Source organism: Lemur catta, chromosome 22 (genome assembly GCF_020740605.2).
Source record: "Lemur catta isolate mLemCat1 chromosome 22, mLemCat1.pri, whole genome shotgun sequence".
Lineage (NCBI taxonomy): Eukaryota > Metazoa > Chordata > Mammalia > Primates > Lemuridae > Lemur > Lemur catta.
The window spans coordinates 20,413,935-20,437,585 of NC_059149.1; the positions used below are offsets into that span (position 1 = coordinate 20,413,935).

The 23,651-nt window shown below is 42.2% G+C and overlaps 1 protein-coding gene across 1 annotated transcript in view; it reads left to right on the forward strand.

Moving 5' to 3' along the window:
- SH2D4A (SH2 domain containing 4A) overlaps window positions 1–23,651 on the forward strand; it is a 46,543-nt gene that overhangs the window by 16,275 nt on the left and 6,617 nt on the right. The window contains exons 4-8 of the mRNA XM_045535308.1: window positions 1,145–1,313; window positions 9,544–9,624; window positions 13,391–13,502; window positions 15,641–15,851; window positions 22,809–22,939. Coding sequence (XP_045391264.1) covers window positions 1,145–1,313; window positions 9,544–9,624; window positions 13,391–13,502; window positions 15,641–15,851; window positions 22,809–22,939 — 704 coding nt within the window. The remainder of the gene's footprint in view (window positions 1–1,144; window positions 1,314–9,543; window positions 9,625–13,390; window positions 13,503–15,640; window positions 15,852–22,808; window positions 22,940–23,651) is intronic.

Below are 23,651 nucleotides of genomic sequence, written 5' to 3' on the forward strand. Positions count from 1 at the left end.
GCTCAGATACAGACAGCTGAATAAATGGGTGCTGTGGGAATTCAGAGATGAACAGAATTCAGAGATGAACAGGGAGCTTCCAGTCTAGGAGGGACAAGAGGCAGATACACAACTAGCTGCAGCCAATGCGGGCTATGATTTGTGCTATAATTAAGGGATAAACACAGAGCTAACCAAGCACAGGTAGGAGTCTGTCATTCTGATCCACAGAACAGGTGAAATCTGAACTGAACCTTGAAAGATAAGTCATTTTCCAGCTACAGAAGTTCGGGAAGGAACGTGCAGGCAGAGGGCATAATTGAGACCCCTAGACTTGACTACGGGTGGTCCTTTGGGGAATGGTGGGGTCTTCTGAGGTTTGGGGTACACTTAGGCAAGAGGTGGAAGACACGGGCCATGCTCTAAAGTGGCTGGAAGGCCAGATGTAGGAGTTTGGACCTTATGCTGTGGGCATTGAGGAGGTTTTTGGAAAGGGAAGCGACATCATCAACTGGAGACATAGGAGGGTAACTCATAGGGAAACTGAGGCAGGTGATGGTAGCCCTGCTGCTGGATGGTGCCTGTGGTGGTTTCTGTGAAGCCCTCTATCTCTTGGGGTCCTCCTCTGGCTCTGGGCAGTGGTGGTGCCAGCCCTACCCTGACCTGGTGAAGTGGACATCGGGTGGACGTAGGGACCTGGGTTCAGCTCCCAAGGGCTGGTGATGGGAGCGGGCTCTGCCACGCAGTGGACTTCCGAGGGCTGGGGATGCTGCCCACCAACGCCTGTGACTTTCAAACTGCATAAGGACAGATGACAAAGGGATGATTTGCTGACTCATCAAAAGCAGGCAGTGTGCTTTGGCTGTTTAGCTTCCAAACCAGGAGCGGGGCGGGCCTGGGTTGAAGTCTTGGCTGTGCCACGATGTTGTCTTGGAGAAATCATAACATTTCCTTGAGCCTCTTATAACATAGTGAGGATAGCAGGGTTTTCTCACAGGGTGGTTATGAGGACTGAGCTGTTGTCACTAGTACCTAGCAAAGGACCCAGCCTATCATAAGCCCTCAGTAATGGTGTCTCCACATATGTTGAATGTCGACATCTGCTTTGGAAAAGCTGTCCCGGTGGAAGAATGTTTATGATGATTCCGCTTTTGTTTCTCTTCAGAAAAACCCAGTCTGCAGAATTCACCAATAGCTTAAAAACGAAATCACAGGACGGTGGTCTACAAGCCGCAGATCACCGGGAGGCTCAGAACATCTGCAAGGCAGCGACAGGAGAGGAACCGCGGCAGGGACCGAGCCCAGCGCCAACGCTGGGAGAGGAGAAAATCCGAGTGAGTCTTTCTCGTCTGTGAATGTGCAGAATTTCATAACTAGGGCAGATAAAGATCCTGGGGCCCCGGAGACGAATGTGGCCACGCATCAGGGTCTGAAACTGGGTGGGATGCTGCCCGGCCTCAAGGGTCTGCTGTTCATTTCATTCTGGGGGGATTCATTCTGTGACTTCGTGAAAAAGACAACACCCCTTTCTCATGGGACTGATGGTACTAAGAACTCTAGCAATAAAATTAGGCATTTTAAGATATTTTCAGGTGCCCCTCCACCCCCCTTCCCGCCATTTATATAGCTTCTGTTTTAACAGGTTGGCAGACTTCTTCTGTAAAGTGCCATTTAGTAGACAGGTCAGGCTTTGTGGGCCGCACGGTCTCTGTCACAGCTACACACCAAGGAGTGAGTGTGGCTACGTTCCAATGAAACTTCACGTTCAAAGACAGGCAGAGGGCTGGATCGGGCACGTTCGTGATTTGGGTCGTGTTCTATTGAGTCTTCCCCTCTTTTTGCAGACTCGAAACATCAGTGCTCTAAATATTGGCTTTCACAGATTGTGCCCGTGATTGTGGGGACAGTTATGTCCCCAGCAGAATAGAATTTTATACTCAGAACTGGTATGAATTCTCCTATGGTTCTGGTGGTTTAAGAAGCTCAACCATAATTTGCTGCTTGGATTATGGTTTGGAAGAATGATAAAACTACTACAAAATGCCTTATTCTGCCAGGAATTTAATTACACCGAGAATTAGCAGGTACTTGCAGTTGTTTGACTTGTGTTCGAGTCCCCAGCCCCGTGACACTGGTCATGTGTGCTCATGACCTCTTTGAGGCTGTCAAATGGGGATGTGGTTATCTCCTCCCTACCTCACTGGTCTCGTACGAATCTAATAACCAACATGACTCGGGTTATTACATAGCAGAACACACAGCTGAGTGTCTGCCTAATCCTCACAGCAATGTTATGAACTAGAGACTGTTGGTATTTGTCCATTTTACAGGTGAGGAAGCTGAGGCCAGGTGTGTTTGGTTATACACCTGCTCGAGGTCTTATTCAAACCCATGTCTGCGGGACCCCTAGGTCATTCCTTAACTAGTCACTCTTGTACTTGATCGCCTTGTTAATATGAGGAATATGAAGAAGCTTTATAAAGGGCTGCAAACTTGAGACTCAAAATATTTAAGAGTATGAAATTCTAAAATTTGGTTTACATCTCGGGGGCAGCCCTGGGTTCTTTCCCCAGATCCCCAGTGAGGCACCCCCACATTTGCAGGCCTTCTCTGTACCCAGCATGTGTAACACCAACACCCCTCCGAGCAGCTGCCTTCCCTGCACCCCTAGAATGAAGAACAGCAGCAACAACGAGTGTCCTTCAAGAGCATTAAGTATGCATGCTCATCTTCGTGCTTGAATTACAATACTTTTCCTAGCAAAAAAATTTTTCAAAAATAGGCCAGAAGATTAAAATGAAAATTAAAATAGACACCATGGTTATTATTCTTTAACCATCTCATAGATATTATAGGCAGAGCGGTGCTGTTCCATCCCTTAGGTGTCAGCTAAACTGTCACAATGGACAGAGAGAGAGGGGCAGGGGACGGGGAAATATTTAGCTGCAAGGAATATGGAAATAAATGGATGAAGAGTTTTTATATTTCTGCCTTTCATCTTTCCCTGTGTTAGAGAAGATGCTCTCAAGGTCTCCTGTGATGTTTGCTGAAGTTCATTCTGACAGCAGGGTGTACAGGGAGACAGGTGATCTTCACAGCTACTAGTGTGAGCATTTAAGTAGTAGGCCGTCTTCTGTCTCTTGCACAGCCAGCTTAGTGGTAGACTTGTATTTTTATTGTAAGCTCCTATGTGTTACTATACTGGGCTGAACAGTGTCCCTCAAATTCATGTCCACCCAGAACCGCAGAATGTGAGTTTACTTGGAAATAGGTCTTTGCAGATGTAAATTAAGGATCTCAAGATGAGATTGCCTTGGATTTAGGGTGAGCCCTACGTCCAATGACAGGTGTCTGTATAAGAGGAAGGCCAGGTGAAGAAAGAGGCAGAGAGTAGAGTTGTGCTGCCCAAGACAGCAGCCACCGGAAGCTGGAAGAGGCCAGGAATGATTCTCCCCTGGAGCCTTCAGAGGGGGCACAGCCCTGCCCGACACCTGACACCTCCATTTCTGACTTCTGGCCTCTAGAACGGTGAGAGAATAAGCGTCTGCTGTTTGAAGCCACTGCGTTTATGGTAATTGGTTGCAGCAGCCCTGGGAAGGGAATGCAGTTACTTTCAGCACGCTTTCTCAGAAATGTTTCATCATGCTACCCTGATTTAATAAAAAATAGTTATTAAAATGGAAAGGCAAACATTTTAGAGGGACTTACATACTTTCTGGAATACCAGAAATAACTTGAATCCTGCCTCCTTCATCCCCTGGTACTGTAACATTGAACTCATGAGTTTCTCCATTTATAAAAAGGGAATAGATAATCTGTGAAGCAGAAAATGGCAAAGATGTCCACACTTGGATCTCGGGAACCTGTGAATACGTTACTGTACGTGGGAAAAGGGACTCTGCACCTGTGACGAATGATAAGGACCGTGAGATGGAAGAGGATCTTGGAGTAACTGGGTGGCCCCACCTGACAGTGTGAGTCCTGGGAAACTGAATCTTTCCTGGCTGAGGTCAGAGTCGGAGGGAGATGTGGCTACAGATGGTCAGAGATGCGATGTTGCTGGTTTTGACCATGGAGGAAAGGGCCACACATGAAGCAAGAACACAGGCAGCTTCTAGAAGGTTGGAAAGGCAAAGAAACAGAAAGGCAAAGATTCTCCTCTGGAATCTCCAGAAGGAACACGGCTCTGCTGACACCTGGATTTCAGCCCAGTGTTGGACCTTTGACCGACGGAAATGTTAGATAATAAGTTTGTGTTGTTTTAAACTACTGAGTTTGTTGTAATCTATTATAGCAGCAATAGAACACTAATGCAATCTGGTAGAATTCTGTGATGAGGAAATGAGATAATTCTATGTCTAATAGATATCAGATATTTGGTTAGCCCACTTTCCTTTTCCCCATAAATTCTTTTAACTTAAAAATATAGAAGAAAATGTTGGAAAATCTCTTACAGATGTTGGCCTAGACAAAAAATTTATGAAGAAGACCTCAAAAGCAATCACAGTAACAACAAAAATAAGTGGGACCTAATCAAATTAAAAAGCTTCTGCAAGGAAACAATCAATAGAGCAGATAGACAACCTACAGAATGGGGGTAAATACATGCATGCCATGCATCTGATAAAGGGCTAATAACCAGAATCTCCAAAGAACTCAAGCAAATCAACAAGAAAAAAAAATCACATAACCCCATTAAAAAGTGGGCAAAAGACATGAACAGAAACTTTTCAAAAGAAGACAGATTAATGGCCAAGAAACATATGAAAAATGCTCAACATCTCTAATCATCAGGGAAATGCAGATCAAAACCATAATGAGATACCATCTAACTCCAGTGAGAATGGCTCTTATCAAAAAGTCCCAAAACAACAAATGCTGGTGTGGATGAAGAGAGATAGGAACACTCACACACTGCTGCTAGGACTGCAAACTAGTACAATTTCTGTGGAAAGTAGAATGGAGATACCTCAAAGAACTAAAAGTAGACCTACCATTTGATCCAGCAATCCCACTACTGGGTATTTATCCAAAGGAAAAAAAAGACAGTCTATAAAAAAGACATCTGTGCTTGAATGTTTATGGCAGTACAATTCACAATTGCAAAGATGTGCAACCCAAGTGCTTATCAATACATGAGTGGATTAATAAAATGTGGTATATGTATACCATGGAGTATTACTCAGTCTAAAAAAAAAAAAATGGTGTACTAGCACCTCTTGTATTATCCTGGATGGAAATGGAGACCATTCTTTGAAGTATCACAAGAATGGAAATACAAATACCACGTGTACTTATTAAATTGGAACTAATCGATCAACACTTAAGTGCACATATGGAAATAACCTTCATCAGAAATCAAGCAGGTGGGAGGGGAAAGGAGGGAATGGGTAAATTCATACCTAATGGGCACAATGCACACTATCTGGGTGATGGGCACACTTATAACTTTGACTTAAATGGTACAAAAGCAATTTATGTAACCAAAATGTTTGTACCCCTGTAATATTTTGAAATTAAAAAAATATAATTCAGGTTTAAAGATTTCCAAGTTTCAGCTATACTTTATTTTAACTATAATATCTAAAAGGATATTGTCACGTCTTTAAAATTCTGCCGTGTATGCAAGGCTTAAAATCTATTAAGGAGGGTTTCCATACAGTTTGAGTGGATAGGCCACAGTGTGAGGCCTAGAGTTTTGTATTCGAAAAGCATTTAGGCAGGGGTGGAATGTACAAGCACAGCAGTAGTATATGGTGGAGGTCAACTCAATCCCATTTCTGTAAATCATGAATTGTGCATTCTTCGGACAAGCGGCAATCCTGTCTTGAGCTGCTTTTCACCATAGCCCTCCACCCCTGACTCAAAACTTATCTCTTGGTTCATCTGGGAAATAGCTAATCTCACATATTAACAAAATGTAGAGAGCTCTACACCCTCCATGGAACGGTTTCTGCAGTTTTAACCAGAACACTAAGTAGCCCAGTCCATAGATTTGCATTTGGATTATTTTATACTATGTAAGTCGAGTTATATCTTCATTAGCAAATGGCTTCATCCATTTGCTAGTGGATGTATTGCAGAACAATAAAGGATTTGCCCCCAATTTTAAGAGTGAAGAATTTCTGCTTGACCCCTACGGCCGTGAGAAGCAAATCTTGGAATTTTTAGGCAAGTTGCTTGATCCCTGCTATCAGCTTTAGAAAATTTGAGGTCCAGTCTCAGAGCATCTTTCTACACACTCAAGATAATCTTTGCAAAAGATTTTACTTTTTTTAAAGGATATATTTGTGGTGGTTTGACGTTTTTATTATACCAAATAACCAAAATTAAAAGCACCTAGTTAAGTACCAGATACTTGCAGAACGTGCCGCCAACACAGTCGAAGAACTCTAGTCTGGGAAGAGAAGTTTTAGTCCTTGCAGGCAGCTCTGTGACGTGGGGCAGTATCCTTGAGGAATCAGTTCTCTTTATAAAACAGGGATTAAATTTAGTAACATTGCTCCTTTACAAAGGAAGCTGAAAACATTTGTAAATATGAGGAAGTTTGCCCAGTAACATCTGTTGGGAGCAGCAACAATTGTCCCCTGAGGTCCTTGGATTGTGAGATGCTATTCTTATCACGAGCCAAGCTGTGGTCCTTCTCAGTTTTTGGATGAAGAGTTGGAGAGAAAAGAAAGCTGGCTGGTTTGTCCAAGCCGAGGAGGAGGCTGAAATAGCATCTGGATTAGGACTGAGTATATGGTTTTTATTCTGCAAAATTATTGCCTTCTGCAAAATATCTGCCTTATCCTCACATTTTGGCAGTGGTGACGCAGTTGAGGAAACTCAGAGATGATGCTCTGCCTAGTATTTCATCAGTGTTGTAACTCTCGATGGATCACAGCAAACGCTTGGTGTCACCGGGAGCCTGCGCTGAAGCGGCAGTGATGGCAACAGCGGTGTTTAGCTGTCATCCTGCCAGGTTCTGAGACACGCGGGTCGGGAAGCAGATGCCATTCCCAGGCAGAGAGGAATGTGACGAGGAGTTAGTGGTACGCAGAGAAAATGACAGGTGACGTACCGTGTGAACAGACTCACCCTCCCTGGGGGAGTTTGGGTAAGAGCCAGGTACACCCTGCAGCTGAGCGGGGATCCTTAGGGGGACCCTCAGTCTGGACGGCCATCTGAATGCAGTCAGTGGTTTCCTCCCCCTCTCCCCACGAGAGAACTTGGGAGAGAATAGAGCCCGTTCTGAGTGTGGTTGGGAGAACGGCAGAGTGTGCTAATTCAAAGATAAGCCCTTCTGTGTTTCTCTGCGTCTGTGTGATTTGTAGTCTGGGAACTCGTTAATCGGTAGACTGACTGTCCTTGCCCTGAAGGAGACCTTGAATAACACTATATCTGCTCACTTTTAGATTTTATCTTTAGAGAATTGTTCATTATTTTTAAAGAAATGGCCTTCAGAGTAGGCCACACTGCAAAACAGGAGATTAAAAAAAAAATTAGAACACAAACATCTGGGCTTTGAAGTGTTACAGAAAAAAAAAATAGAAGACCTTGCAGCTGGCAGATTAAAAAGCCTTGAAAAAGAGCCTGTCCCATGAGGTCATCTTTACCCAAGTGGACCTCTTGGGTGTCCACCCCCATGACAAACATGGGCACACACAAGTACATGCACAAACACATGCCATGCAGACACAACACACACATGCACACTTTCCACACTGCCTCAAGGCTCTGATACCTCATTTCAAATCTTTTATTTTACTATAACAACTAGTGATAACAAAAACACTCCACTAAAATGTACATTGTAACACTTTAGCAGAGCAGCTAAGTATCCTTTTATAATATTAAAATGAGAAAAAAGTGCGAGATAATGTAGTAAATGGTGATTGTGATACCTGTAGGATTCATTAGTTTGCTAAGTAACAAGCATAAGAAATCTTTTGACCTGTATTTCATTTTCACATCACTGCAATGTCTATGCAGTAGAGAAAAAGCATCCGCTGAGGCACGAGCCAGCTCTGTGGCCCTGAGCCAGCTCCACGACTCCTCTGAGACCCCATTTCTTCGTGGGGAAATGGGCGTTATGTTGCCCATCCATCAGAGATGTCGTATGGGATAAAAATAGTACTTAACTCATTAACACGGTGCCTGGGCTTAACATGCCTTCAGCAACTAGTAGCCATTAGTGGAATTAGCATTAATCGCACTAGCCATGATTAGTAAAAAGTTCTCATATGGCTCAAAGCATGCCACCAGCAACTGTTGTGGCCAGTTTTATCAGTTAAACTAAACTAAACTTTTGAAACAAATAGACCCAAACCCAATGGCCAAAAAACAATAGAAATTAATTTTTCTCTCTTATAACAGTCCCAGGTAAGTGTGCTGGGTCAGGAGGGTTCAGCTCCACACAGTTATTCAGGGACTCAAGCTTTTGGTGGCTTTGCTGTCTTTAATAGTAGCATGGCTACTGTCACCATTCCTGCCCTACGGAACGAGGAAGTATCTGGAATGAGGTGTTAAGGGCTTGGGTGGAACCGGCGAATGCCAGCCGTCACCTGTGTTATGTTGAGATAACTGCTAGAGCAGCTGGGAAATGCATGCAGTATGGTTGGGTAGCCACATGCCAGCAACTGTGAAAAAAGGGTGTGATGGAGAAAGCTGGCAGTCTCTGCTACACTGGCTTCTTGCGTGGCATAGTAACAACCCTACAGCACCCTCTGTGCTCCTCACCGAACATTGGCACCGACCTTTTGCTGAAAATTTGCTGACAGTTTCTGATCTATGCCAAAATTCAGAATTGAGTCCTCAGGCACGAGGCGTGTAAGTCGTGGGAATGTGGGTGGTGGGGGGCTCTCTCTGGCTGTGCAGGGCATGTGGCTACCCATGCCGGGCCTTGGCTCAGACTGTGCACTCGGGACAAAGTGGTGGGGGCCTGTGTCTTAGGAGGGACCCGATTTGATTTGCTGGCTCAGTTACAATGCCAGAGAGCTTGGCATGCGGCAGGTGGGAATGCCACCGGGGAATCTAGGCCACGGATCAGGGAACCCCGCTGGGGGATTTGCCTCCTGGGAAATGCATCTAGCAAGGCAGAAACTAGAGGCTGAGTAACAAGAGCAGGGGGAGGGGAGGAGTGTGACCCAGGCAGGGAAAGTAGGCAGGACTCCCAGGCACCGAGGCGTGTCTCCAGCCCTAGAAGGGGAGCAAGGGGCTATGCAGTTAAATGCCAGAGACTAAGGAGTTTCTCTGGTCCGAGTTTAAACAGGGAATGCTGAGATCAAGCAAGGATAGAATTAAATTAGGGGTAATTTGATGTCTAGAAGTGATCAAGACACACCAAACCAGCAGCTCCTGGCTCTTGGGTGATAATTCCTTTCTAAGCTCTACCCAGTGGGGACGCTGAGGCTCACATCGAAACGCAGGTACCAGTGGGAAACTGGGGTGAATCCAGCTGCGGGGGAGGGGGCCGCTTTGGGGAATGTGGAAAGAAGGGAAGGAGGGAAGCAGTGACAGGTTATCTTCTGAGATTGCATTGCAGCTCCAGATGCTACAAAATGTGTTTCATTTAATTTTTAGTCACCCTCCAGTTCTTCAAGAAACATTCAACAAATGTTGGCCGATTCTATCAGTCGTATGAAAGCATATGGATTTCACCAGGTAAAAAGACCGGCATCCTGTCTCCAGGGGGCTATGTGCATCGCTGTTTCCACTAATGTTTCACAAATTAGTTAATTAGTCCTACACAGAAATGAAATTAAGCAGCAGAACGTGCAATCTGTCTTAAACACTGCAAACACACCCATTTGTCTGGAGTTGGGAAAAGTCTTGGATGTCATGGAAAAAGGTGCCAAGACGTGTCTGCGAAGCTCCTCCCTGAAGATCTAGCACAGAGGCGATATCTGGGGCTGCTGCAGACACCGAGGGGGGACTGGTTTCAGAGAGCGAGAGATGCAGCGTTAGACTTGGCAGAAAGCGTGAATTCAGATTATATTACTGCTGTGTTCACCGTTGCTGTGAACCTGTCCCTTTACGATGGACAGCCTCTTGTGCCCCCACGTCCACTGGACTCCTCCCCCGTCTCTGTCCAGATGTGACATTCTCCCTACAGGCCAAGCCCACTTCTTCCATCATGCTAGCTGCCTGTCGTTATCCTAAGTTGCTCAGAATAAAGGCGGCATAGACAGGCACTTGGAAGCTGCAGTAGGATTTGACCCACAGGATGTCTGAAAGAGCAGGGTAAGACGTGAGCCTGGGAAGGGAAAGTTCTGAATGGCCTGAGATTGGGCTGTGGGGGAGGCTGGCCCAGAGGCTTGTGTTCCCATGGAGGGTGTGATCCGTCCCCGACGCCTCTGTAGGCACACGCATGCATGAATAGCTTGCATTTCTGAGACTTCAGGAAATCACGATGAAGTAGCACTGTGGTCCCTACATGCATACCACCGCCATGGCACACACCTTTTCCTAAAACAGCAGCAGTGGAGGATCTGAAGGCAACTCTCAGTGACATCTCTCAGATGACATTATGGCATCTGAAACGATGACAGTTGAGAAAGACAAAGGATCCATATATTCACGCAACCACACGTATGGAGTGTCTTCTGTGTGCCAGGCACTGTTACAGGAATTGGAGACACGTTTTATGGAAAAATTAGATGAAATCCCTGCCCTCAGGAAGCTTCTATTCTGGATGGAGAGACAGATGATAAATCTATCCATGAAGTCAGGTGATCGTAGGTGCCGTGGAGGAAAATAAAGCAGGATAAGGGCCTCAGGAGGAGGGGAATGGGTGTTTTAGAAAGGAGGTCAGAGAAGGCCGCTCTGAGCAGGCGATATTGGAGCAAAGAGCCGGGGGAGGGAGGGAGGGAGCGATAGGGATGTCTGGAGGGGGGGTGTTCCCGGCAGAGGGAACAGCAGATACAAGGGCACTGAGCCTAGCACTCGCTTGGCATGGTTAAAGAATAGCAAACAATTCCAGAGAATGAATGAGCAGGTCACTTGCCAAGCTTCCCTGGAGAGTCAAGGTGATAAAGGGGAGACATTTGTGAGTGTCTGCAAGGAAATGGGGGGGAAGTCACTCTGTGTTTCCATCTCAGGCTGGGACAAGAGGGTGTCTGTATGGGCCCGACTTTGCCTCATTCTCTGGTCCCCTGAGCTGAGCTCGTGTTGACAGCTCGCACTGCCTGCCTGGGTCTCCAGCCCTTGAACCCCAGGCGTCTGGACCAGCATCCAGCCTCGGCCCTCTGCCCCTTCACTCTAGAACCTTCCCCTGGTTTCCCCGCGCTTGACTCACAGTCCTGAGTCCCTGACTGACGTGCTTCCAGCAGAGCAGTTCTCAAGAGGAAGAGGAAATCATGGTTTTCTGAGTATAGAAAGTAAAGATAAGTTTTTAAAGATTTTGCTAAAAGTAAATTTTCTGGGGGACTTCTTAGAGAAACTTCAGACCAGTTCCTTAAGTTTTCCGGCTGCCTTGAATAAATACAGCAGTCAGGGCCAGCGCTCATCTGCTATTACTCTGTGAAACTCATTAATTCTGAGTTTCCAGTGTGTTTATACATAATTACACTGCAGATTAAAAGGAGTACGTTTGCAAAATACAGCACTCTCAGGCATTTGAGTCTCAACAAGCAAGTACCACATCTATTATTATTTACTTAATATTTTTCCTTAAGTAGACTCATTTTTTTAAACATCTTGTTCATCCTAAGCAACAATATCCATGATAATCATAGCTTGATGTTTTAAGTATATGTTTTTTTAATCATTTAAAAATAAATACACATGCATGTGGGAGACAAACAAGGCTCCACTTTTAAGTTTATTTTCTCTTTAAGTTTAGAAATTGCTAGCAGCACTTTTATGTCAGGCTTGTAAACGGCTTCAGTAAAGGGATGGCAAATTCTAACAGTCATTTCAAACACCAAAAGCTATTCTTTGGTTTTTATGGTGCAAACTTAGCTCCAGGGAGGAAAACAATGTAAAGAAAAAAAAATGAAAATAGCAAATGTACTAAAGTTTAGTTACTTCTAAAGTGAAGTGCAATTTATGAATTACCACTGCATAAACTGTGAGTTATGACTTCCCATGATAATCAAAAATAAGTTTCGCAACATCAAGGTTTATGTTTTAGACATGGTGAAATAATTTAACAATAGGGTAGTTTTTATCTTTCTAGAGGAAAACACAAATGAAAAAACCTGTCACTTGTGAGAGAGCAGGAAGCATAGTCAGTCTGTCTTGGCCCTTTCAGCTTGTTTTATTACTTAGCTAACCAAGGCTTTTATTAGTTCACCGAGTTGTAAATTCACTTTTCTTGGGAGCACTCAGAAGGCTGTAGCCCAATAAACAAAGTACTTTTCAGATCTAAGTGATTTGGTTTGTTCATTTCCTCTTTCATTTAAAACACATTTTCTTGAATGTTCTTAATGCCATAGAACACTACCCTTAGAAATGGTTCAGATGGTAAATTTTGTTATGTCTCTTTTACCTTAATTAAAAAAACCAAATTCTCCTTTTAAAAGAACACTCACATGTCTTATTTTATATTTTCCCTTCTCAAAGAATGCTTTTTGAAAATGTTTTTCTGGGTTTTTTTTTTTTTAAACAAAAATCTTCCTTTTTGAACCACCTCAAACCACGTGTAAGTACTACATCTTTGGGACACATGGTTTGGGGGCCTGTAGAGGTCTGGCTGGGACAGCTCTGAGAACGTGCATTTATTCTGGGCAACCTGTCAGGTCCTGCAAAGCAGCGGTCCCCAGCGTTTTTGGCACCAGGGACCGTTTTCATGGAAGACAGTATTTCCACAGACTGGGGTGTGGGGAGGATGGTTTTGGGATGATTCAAGCACATTACATTTATTGTGCACTTTATTATTATTACATTGCAATATATAATGAAATAATTATACAACTCACCATAGGTTGGGGACCCCTGCTGTAAAATAGTGTTTACACTGGTCTCATGAAATAGACCACTACTTAAGCAGGGGAGTAATTTGAAGCAGCTAAGTGCTATGTGTGCGAATAAAGGAATATTTGTTGAGTTCTTAGCACACTGTGCTAGGTACTTTTTATAAAAGTTATTTAACCATCACTATAACCCTGTGAAATATTGTTTCTCATTTTACTTATGGGGAAATAGCCCAGGCGAGGTTCAGTGATCGGCCCTGGGGTTATATCTACAGGGTTTTTTTTAAACAAAAATCTTCCTTTTGAACCACCTCAAAGGTGGTTCTGCTGGGCGGCAGCAGAGCCAGCTGCAGGCATTCTGGCTCCCAAGTCCACACTCTGTCCACACCCCACGTTGCCTCCCCAGTGGGCCAGAGGGAATGATAGACAGCAGATGTGCTCAGGATCCTTTCCTTGTAGATAGCTGCCAGATTTGCTCACCAGTGTTTGTTTCTCATTTTTTTTTTTTTAAACAGAAGAAAGAATCCCCGAAGAAAAAACAAGATGAAGAAATGAATCAAATAGATGAAGAGAAAACCAAGCAGATTTACAAGAACTGGAAAGAAGATTCCGAGTGGCAGGCATCTCGTGAGTACCCAGGAGCCTCGGTAGAACCTTGGACTCTCCCCTCTGATTCTTTCTCTTTAATAAAATGATCACCCTAAGAGGCACTTAAAGTGGGTTGTTGAGAGACATCCTAACAATAAATTATTACTCACATGTTATTACTAAATTAATACTCAGATGTTTACGAGCTACATTTGAATAGCAGAATTCATTTTTGTACCCTCAAGATTATGATGTATTTATGTTAATAGAATGGTAAGTACCTATGAAAAACATATTTTAGAAGAGCGTGTAATGACCTTGGAATATGTTTATATCTCATTAGTTTGGAGAAGAAAAACATTATAAAATAGTATGAAAAATATCACTGTTTAAAAATGTCTAAGTCCACAAAGGAGAAAAGAATTGGAAAGTTAACCGTAAACACTAGTTTTCTTGGAGAGGGTGGGATTCGAGGTTACTTATTTGAATTTTTCTTCTTGTTCTGTTCTGGGTTCTTTCCCCCTAAATTGTCAACAGTGAATACATTCTAACTTTGTAATAAGAAGAACACAGGGGTAACAGGCTGGATACATTGTCCATGCCTGTGACCCAGCCCTGACTCCCTTTGGAGTTCACCCTGCCAGAGAGAAACCTCAGAGGAGAAGAATAAGCCGTGGAAATGACCGCAGAGCAGAGAATGCTCCCAGATGCTAGAAGAATTCAGGTTTGAGAAGGGATTAGGGTTTCCCTCTGACTTGAACAAAGAAGGCTGAACTACCAGATCAACCCTGAGGCAGCTTGAGGAAGGGAATAAGAGGGCAACGTTGGCAGGATGTTCAGAATCCTAAATTAGCCTGCAGTTCCGTTGTAGCAAATGCCATTGAAATGACAACTTTTGTGACATGGAAACATTTGCGAGATCCAATGGCCGCCTCGTGCTCTGCGATGAAATCCTAGTATAATGGAGTATTTTTGGTATCGCTGCGAAGTCAAACCTAACAGGATGTGACCAATAATGCCTGAGATGTAAATATACTCAGTAGACATTATCCTTTTGTTCTGCATTAGAGTCTTTAACATGACGTTGCTAAAACAAAAAGCTCCTCTATTTTGCAACGTAGTCATGCACTGTGTAATGATTTTTAATATTTTTATAAATTTAATAAATTTTTAATAAATTTTAAAATGTTAATAAGTTTTATGAATTTAGTATAGCCCAAGTAGACAGTCTGCAGTGGTATACACAGTAACGTCCTAGGCCTTCATGTTCGCTCACCACTCACTCACTCTCCAGTCTTGCAAACTCCACTGATGGTAAGTCCCCTGGACGGGTGTACCCTTTTTTGTCGTTTATACCATATTTTACTGTTCTGTACCGTTTCTGTGTTTAGATACACAAATACTTGTCACTGTCAGAACCGCACACAGTATTCAGCACAGCAACATGCTGTACGGGTTTGCAGCCTAGCTGTAGAGCAGCTATACCGTCTAGGTCTGTGTCAGTAAGTACACTCTGATGTTGGTAAGGACACAATCGTCTAATGACTCCATTCTCAGAACTGATCCCGTCATTAAGTGACATGTCACTGTAATATTCAAAGGCAGCCTTGGAGTACTTTTACACAAGACAATGTGTCCTGCAGTTACCTGTGGTTAAACATCCCATATTGTTTTGTCTGCGGGGCTGACTCACGTTTGGTCCAGCTGCCTGCTCTTCACCCTGTCCGCACCCCCGTGCCACTGAGTCGCCCCAACTGCCCCATCTTTGCTGGTGGCTCAGGCCCACTGCGTCAGAACGTGACTGTGAGAGGCATGCGACAGTCGCCCCTTGTTATTCAACACCTGACACCTTGAACTCTCACTCAGGCTGGGACTCGTCACTTAGTCTTGCCGACTGCTGGAAGTTCTTGCACACGTTCCTCCACTTCTGTCTCATCCCTTCCTCCTTTTCTTCCTCCTCCTTACGTCTCAGAAAATCCCCAAACCCCAGTATGAAGAGAGGAACCCTGCAGTGAACCACTTTCTGCACAGTAGGCGTTGACAGTGCTTGTTCATGGCTGTGAGCAGATGACAAGCTGCCGGGAGCCTGCTCTGCTGTCCCTTGTGCTGTGCGAGAACTTCTCATCTCTCTGTGGGCTGACGACACCCCAGTTCTCAAAACTCTGTTGTTTTTCTAGTGCGAAAATCCAAAGCAGCTGATGAGAAGAGACGCTCCTTGGCTAGGCAAGCGCGGGAAGACTACAAGAGGTTGTCCCTGGCAGCCCAAAGAGGAAGAGGCGGTGACAGGCTGCAAAGCCCCCCGAATGTTCCACAGAGACAAAAAAGACCTCCCCTTCCACCCAAGCCTCAGTTCCTGAACCCAGCGGGACACCCTCAAAAACCTCTCAGGTAAGAAGCCACGCAGGTGGGTGGCTTTAGGCAGAAGCATTGAAATGGTGGATTAGAGACAAATTGTGTGACCTGCCATGGGGAGTGGAGGACCAGCCGGCTGCCTGTGTAGCCCTCTCTCACCTGGGAGCCTTCTTCCTGGGTACCTGGTCGGGCTTTCCTGCCCTCCTAGCTGCAGAATGCCCACAGGTGTCATAATGAGTAAACCCAATACCATGGTGATGATGCCCATCAAGCCAGGTGACTTCCTGTGCCCCACCCCCACCCGGTGGCAGCAAGCAAGCCAGAGAGGGGATAAGAGGGGACAACTGGGGTTCCGCCAGTGCCCAAGGTCACCCTTAGTAGTAAAAGAATATCAAGGTGGGCACCTCAGGGCTTGCCGACTTTCACGTGATCAGTAGGACTCTGTTTTCACTGCTGAGCGTTGAAAGTTTGACAGTAATTCTCATTCTGGGACATGTAGCCAAGCTCATCTTTTGAGAATTTACAAATACTCCTTTTTTGAAAGAACTCTTGCTTTGGTGATGAAGGTACCTCTGCCTCTGAGGCTGTGAAGGAGTTAGAAAGAACAATTTGTTTTAGAACATCCCTGAAGAAAAGTACAATGATTCTGTAGCAGAAAACCCATATCCTTTATGTTTGCTGATTATAAAATTTTTCCTTGATTATTGGTACTATTATTTTTAATATTCTAATATTTAGAAATATTTAAATTCAAATGTTGGTTGAAAGAAACAGAACTGTCTAAAGCCTCGCCTCCGAAATAAAAATGAAAAATACTTCTCTGTTAAGAGTATGGAGAAATGAAAAACAAATCAAAAATCTCCCTTTGCTTGGAGTGAGTAATCGTCAAGGTTTTTTATTTTTTGATACATAATAATTGTACATATTCATGAAGTACATGTTATATTTTGATACAAGCATATAACATACAATAATCAAATCAGAGTAATTGGGACATCGTTTTTTTTAATGGGTATGATGACCTCAGAAGAAACACTAAGGTGAACCTTTTTCTCTACTGTAATTATTTGTACTTACTCAACTGAAAGGTTCCATTTTGGGACGTGAGAACTAACACTAAATGACCATGTTATGCAAAGTGACAGTTTGGGAAATGATTTATTTCTTATGGACAAGAAAACACGAAACATAGTCAGGAAATGGGTGTTCCCTTCATTCTACAAGCAGGTCATGGAGGTGTGTGGGCTCCTGCCCACGGCCCCCTGGGTGCTGGGGCTCATCTGTGTGCACGCGGCCACACAGCCTCCGGGGCGGTGTGTGTGGCTCACGCCTGTTCCCTGTCTCTTCCAAGGGTAGCATGGAAAAACGACTTGCAAGATGTCCCTTTCTCACAGCATTTTTAGAGCACAGTGTATTTGACGGACAGCAATGAAGGTGGCCTTTCAAAAAAGGGCAGTTCTTGTTTTAAGCTGTGCTGCATCAGCTCACTTTTTCCAAATTAAGACACTGCATGAAGTGCTGCTTGTGAGTCAGACTGGGTGGGTTTAGGGCTGGGGCTCCCAACTCTAATGGCAGAGGTCAGCGTGGAGCCAGCCCGGGAAAGAGACTGGCCTCTCCAGTGTCTTTGGAGTTTGGCTTGGTCTCCAAGGACTTCAGCCAAAAACCTAATTTGGAAACTAGAATGAGAATTTATCATATAATTTCATGTGTATGCAGAGTTTGCTTCCGAGGAAGGTCAAATACGACAGGACATTTTCTCCAAAAGACTCTGAAAATCATGAGGAATAATACATGTATTATGTATTGCATGATATATATGTCATACACAACTCATGGTAACATGTTACCATAAATAGCATAAAGAGCCAGAAGTTAATTTACCGGCACTTCCAGTGGCTTATCCAAACTTTTTATTGTTTTTTTAAATAAGTTTTGTTTTTAATTGATCCATAATAATTGTACATATTTATGGGCTATCATATGATGTTTTGATACATATAATACATTGTGTAATGATCAAATCAGGATAATTAGCATATCCATCACCTTAAACACTTGTCATTTCTTTGTGGTGAGAACATTCAAAATCATATCTTGTGACTATTTAGAAATGTGCAATGCATTATCGTTGACTACAGTCACCTTGGTATGCAATAGAACCCCAGAACTTATTTCTCCTTTCTGTCACTTTGTACCCATTGACTGACCTCTCCCCATCCCTCCCTCCCTCCTCCCCTACTCTCCTCAGCCTTTGGTAACCACTGTTCTACTCTCTGCTTCCTACATACCATATAAGAATGACATCATGCAGTATTTGTCCTAATGTGCTTGGTTTATTTCACTTAACATAATGTCCTCCAGGTTCACCCATGTTGTTGCAAATGACAGTATTTTTGTTCTTTTTCATGGCTGAATACTATTTCATTGTGTATCTATACCACAGTTTTTAATCTATTCATCCATTAATGGACACTTAGGTGGATTCCATATATTGGCTATTGGGAATAGTGCTGTAATAAACATAGAAGTGCAGATATCTCTTCAACATAACTGATTTTGTTTTCTTTGGATATATGTTCAGTAGCAGGATTGTTAGATCATATGTTAGTTCCATTTTAAAGTTTTTGGGTAAGCTCATACTATTGTTATTAAAGGTACTACTAACTTATATTCCCACCAGCAGTGTGTAAGAGTTCTCCTTTCTCCACATCCTTGCCAGAATTTGTTTTTTTCGGTATTTTCGATAATAGCCATTCTAACTGGGGTGAGGTAATATCTCATTTTGATTTTGATTTGCATTTCCCTGATTATTAGTGATGCCAAGCATTTTTTCATATACCTATTGGCTAATTGTATGTCGTCTTTGAGAAATGTCTATTGGGTCTTTTGCCTATTTTTTATTTGGATTATTTGGTTTTTTGCTATTGAGTTGTTTGAGTTCCTACATATTCTAGATATTAGCCCCTTGTCAGATGTATAGTTTGTTGAATATTAATATTTTCTCCCATTCTGTAAGTTGTGTCTTTATTCTGTTGATTGTTTTCTTTGCTGTGCAGAAGTTTTTTAGCTTGATATAATTCCATTTGACCATTTTTGTTTCTGTTGCCTGTAAAATTGAGGTCTTATTGTAAAGATCTTGCCCAGATCAGTGTCATGAAGCATCTCCCCTATGTTTTCTTCTAGTAGCTTCATAGTTTGAGGTCTTACATTCAAGTCTTTAATCTACTTTAAGTTGATTTTTGTATATGGTAAGAGGTAGGCATCTAGTTTCATTCTTATACATCTGGGTATCCAATTTTCCCAGCACGATTTATTGAGGAGACTGTTCTTTCCCCATTGTGTGTTCTTGGTGAAAATATGTTGGTTGTAAATGCATGGATTGTATATGTTTTTATGCCAGTACCATGCTGTTTCAGTTACTATTGCTTTGTAGTATATTTTAAAGTCAGCATGATGCCCCCAGCTTTGTTCTTTTTGCTCAAGATTGCTTTGGCTATTTGATGTCTCTTGTGGTTCTGTATGAATTTTAGAATTTTTTTTATATTTCTGTGAAAACTGTCATTGGTATTTTAGTGGGGATTGCATTGAATCTGTAGATTGCTTTGGGTAGTATGGCCATTTTAACATTAATTCTTCCAATTCATAAACACAGGATATCTTTCCATTTATTCATGTCCTCTTCAGTTTCTTTCATCAGTGTTTTATAGTGTTCAGAAGCATGTTTAATTTCCATGTATATACAGTTTCCAGTGTTCCTCCTGTTAATTTCTTGATTTCAATTTTTTAAAATTTGTTTTATGGCCTAACACATCTATCCTGGGGAATAGCCTCCATGTGCTGTTGAGAAGAAGGTGTATTCTGTGGCTGTTTGATAAAATGTACTGTAAATGTCTAGGGCATGGTTCTGTCTAGATGATCTGTCCATTGTTGAAAGTGGGGTGTCAAAGTTTTCTACTATTATTGTATTACAGTCTATCTTTCCCTTTAAGTCTATTAATAATATTTGCTTTCTAAATTTAGGTGCTCCTATGTTGGGTGCATATGTATTTATAATTGTTATATCTTCTTGTTGTATTGACCCCTTTATCATTACATACTTGTCTTCTTTGTGTCTTTTTATAGTTTTTGGCTTAAGGTCTATTTTATCTGATATAAATATAGCTACTCCTGCTCTTTTCTGGTTTCTGTTTGCATGGAACGTCTTTTTCCATCCCTTCACTTCCAGTTTGTATGTGTCCTTACTGATGATGTGAGCCTCTTGTAGGCAGCATATAGTTGAGTGTTGCTTTTTTTTTCTTTTAAATCCATTCAGCTACTTTATGTCTTTTAATTGGAGACTGTATTCCATTTGTATTCTCCAATTAATTCAAAGTAATTATTTATAGGTAAGGGCTTACTGTTAATATTTTGATATTTGTTTTCTAGTTATATAGATCCTTTATGTCTTTCTTCTGTTACAGTCTTCCTTTGTGGTTACGTGATTTTCTCTAGTAGTATGTTTTGGTTACTTTTTATTTTTAGTGTATCTATCATAGGTTTTTGCTTTGTGGTTACCATTAGGCTGATAAAAACATCCCATAGTTATAACAAGTTATAGACTGATACTAACTTTGATTACAAAGAAGAAAAGAACTACACAAAATAATAAATATACACTTTAACTCTAGTCTTCCCATACATTTTGAATTTTTGATGTCATAATTTACATTTTTATATGGCCTATCTCTTAACAAATTATTATTTTTAATAGTTTTGTCTTTTAATCTTCATACTAAAGATTTAAGTGGTTTATATACCATGATTACAACATAAGAAAAACAATCACATTAGCATCCTTTTCTTTGAGCTTGAAGACTTTTTTTAGCATTTCTTATACCACAGGTCTGGTAGCAATGAATTCGCTCAGATTTTGTTCGAGAAAGTCCTTAATTTCTCCTTAATTTCGGAAGGAATGTTTTTCTGGATACGGTATTCTTGGTTGAGAGTTTTTTTTTTCCTTCAGAACTGTGAATATATTGTCCCACTCCCTTCTGGCCTGTAAGGTTTCTGCTGAGAAGTCTGTTGCCAGGTATGTTGGATCTCTCTTATATGTTATTTTCTTTTTTTCTTTCACTCCTTTCATGATCCTCTTTTTGTCTTTGACCTTTGAGGTCAGTGTGTCTTGGGGTATTCTTATTTGGGTTGAATCTGATTGGTGACCTTTCACCTTCCTGTACCTGGATATTTCTTATTTCAGGTTTGGAAGGTTTTCTGTCATTTCTTTGGATAAGCCTTCTACAACCTTTTCCTTTAATAACTTTGAATATTTGCTTTTTTCATGTCCCATAGATCCTGTAAGCTTTCTTCATATCTTTTCATTCTTTTTTCTTTTCCCTCCACTGTATATTTTCAAATAGCCTGTCTTTGAACTCACTGATTCTTCTGTTTGATCAAATCTGCTGTTGATGCTCTTTATTGTATTTTTTGTTTCATTCAATTTTCAGCACCAGGATTTCTGTTTGATTTTTTAATATTTCAATGTTTGTTAAATTTCTCTGATAAATTTCTGAATCGATTCTCTGTGTTTTCTTTAAGTTTGTTGAGCTTCCTTAAAACAGCCATTTTGAATTCTTTGAGAGATCACACGTCTCCATCACTTTAGGGTTGATCTCTAGCACCTTATTTTGTATGTTTGGTAAGGTCATATTTCACCGAACGTTCTTGATGCTCGTGGATGTGCAACGATGCCTGCTTATTGAGGGATTCGGTATCTATTGAGTCTTCACAATTTGGCTTTGTTTGTGTCTGTCCTTCAGAGGGCCTTCCAGACATTCCAAGCAGACTGACCCTTGTGTCTCCTGAGCCTGTGAACACTGCAGCTGTCTCATCGCTAGAGGGTGCTCTAAGTCCAGGCTTGCTGCAACTCTTCTGAGCTCCAGGGTTTACATGGTGAAGGCCTAAGGAGGGTACTGGGGCTGTTTGGGAAACCTGGTGAAGGCTGCAAGTACAGAAGTGGTGTGGATAGGTGTGTCTCCCAGCAGGTCCCTGCACAGATGGGATAGGTCCTTGACTGCAGTGAGGGGGCTGGAGTTGAGACTGGAACCCCCTCGGGATCTGCTTTATCATGGAGGCTGGCGAGTCCATCTTGTTGGCTCAGACAGGTGCATGTTTCCCAGCAGGTCTCTGCACAGACAGGATACTTTCCTGACTGCAGTGGGGATGGTGCTGTGTTTAAATTGAATTCTGCTCAAAGTCAGTAGGCTGTTGAATGGGACTTGGAAATATGTTTATTACATTGCTGTGTTACTTTCTGTAGTGGAAATTGATTTACATCCCACAACTTAAGTTCGGCTACTGAATTTATTTCAAAATGATCTGCTGCCTATATCTGTTTCTTACCAGTCTTCAAACACTCTTCTTCCTTTTACTTCATATTTCTGAGACTGTTTTTTAGCAGTCTTCAAAGTGTGGGAAGAAGAGAGCAAATCAGGGAGGTTAATGGAAATAGAGATAGAAGAGAAAAATCAAATAATGAAAATGTTAGGCAAGCAATGATTTATATTTGATTTCTTTGGTTTGCAAGTACATGCTCTCTAGGAAAATAGTGTTGGGGTAAAAGTGTGTTTTAATTTTTAATGTTTATTTTATCAAATTTTAATTGGGAGTTAATTGAGCTTCTAATTCATATTAAAAATGAATTTAGATCTATGCATTAACACAGAAGTGCCTCATTCCCATAACTAGCCCTTTAGGATGGAAAGAACAAGTGACAAATTAATGTCCCATCCTCTCTGCCCTTGAGAAGTTGTATAATGGTGGTGTGCAGGGGGCCCAACTCCCATTAGCGCAGCCCATGTAATCACATCTTGAAATGTCTATAATTCTCTCTTTGTCTCTGTCTATACATATATATGTATGCGTGTGTGTGTGTGTGTGTGTATAAAGACATATATTTCTGAGGGCATTATGTTCAAATTAGTTAAATCTAACTTCAAAAACTTTTATAAACAACAGAAATGAGGGTGTGACGAGGACGGCATCCAGCTCCACCCAGGAGGACATCATCCGCTGGTTTAAAGAGGAGCAGCTACCATTTCGAGCAGGCTACGAGAAAACCTCAGACACCATAGCTCCCTGGTTCCACGGTGAGTGCAGAGGTTCCTTCAATGGAACCTCATCCAAGGGTGGATGAAACTGTGCTAATGCATCAGGGAGGCAGAAAGAATCAGAGCTTCCTTTTATATTTGTGCTTAACCTAGAAGAATCTTTAAATTATCTTCACAAAGCAGTTTTTCAAAGGTTTCTGATGCATTCTCATGACTATTTAGAAAGCAGTGAGCATTCATGGCCACTGTATGTGCTGTGGGTTAATTCATTACCACAAATAACACGTCTCAGGGTGGGTGAGAAAAGCAGTACTTCCTACTGACATGCCACTAGGGCGCTTCATTGTGACTTCTGTCAAATGGCAACGTCTTCCTTCCACCCAGGAGGAGTGAGTGATGGTGGCTGAATGTGCTGGGCAGGACACTGGGTTGTCAGGCTTCAGACTCAGCTCTCCTTTAACTAGTTGAGTGACCTTGAGCAAATTGTTTTCTTTTTATGTAGCAAATCGTTTTTATCTGAGCTTCATTTTCCTCATCAGCTAAATGAAGGAGTTGAACTTTTGGAGCTTTTACATTAAAAATTCTGTGGTTTTGATCCCTTGTTTCTGGTATATAGTTAAGGCTGCAAGGTGGGTTTGAGGGATCCTGAGTAGAGATTAAACTAATAAATCGTTTCTGTATTTGACCCAAGAAACTCAGTTAAGTCAAGCCTGCCTTTTACCCAACTCACACTTCACTGACTTCTGTTTCT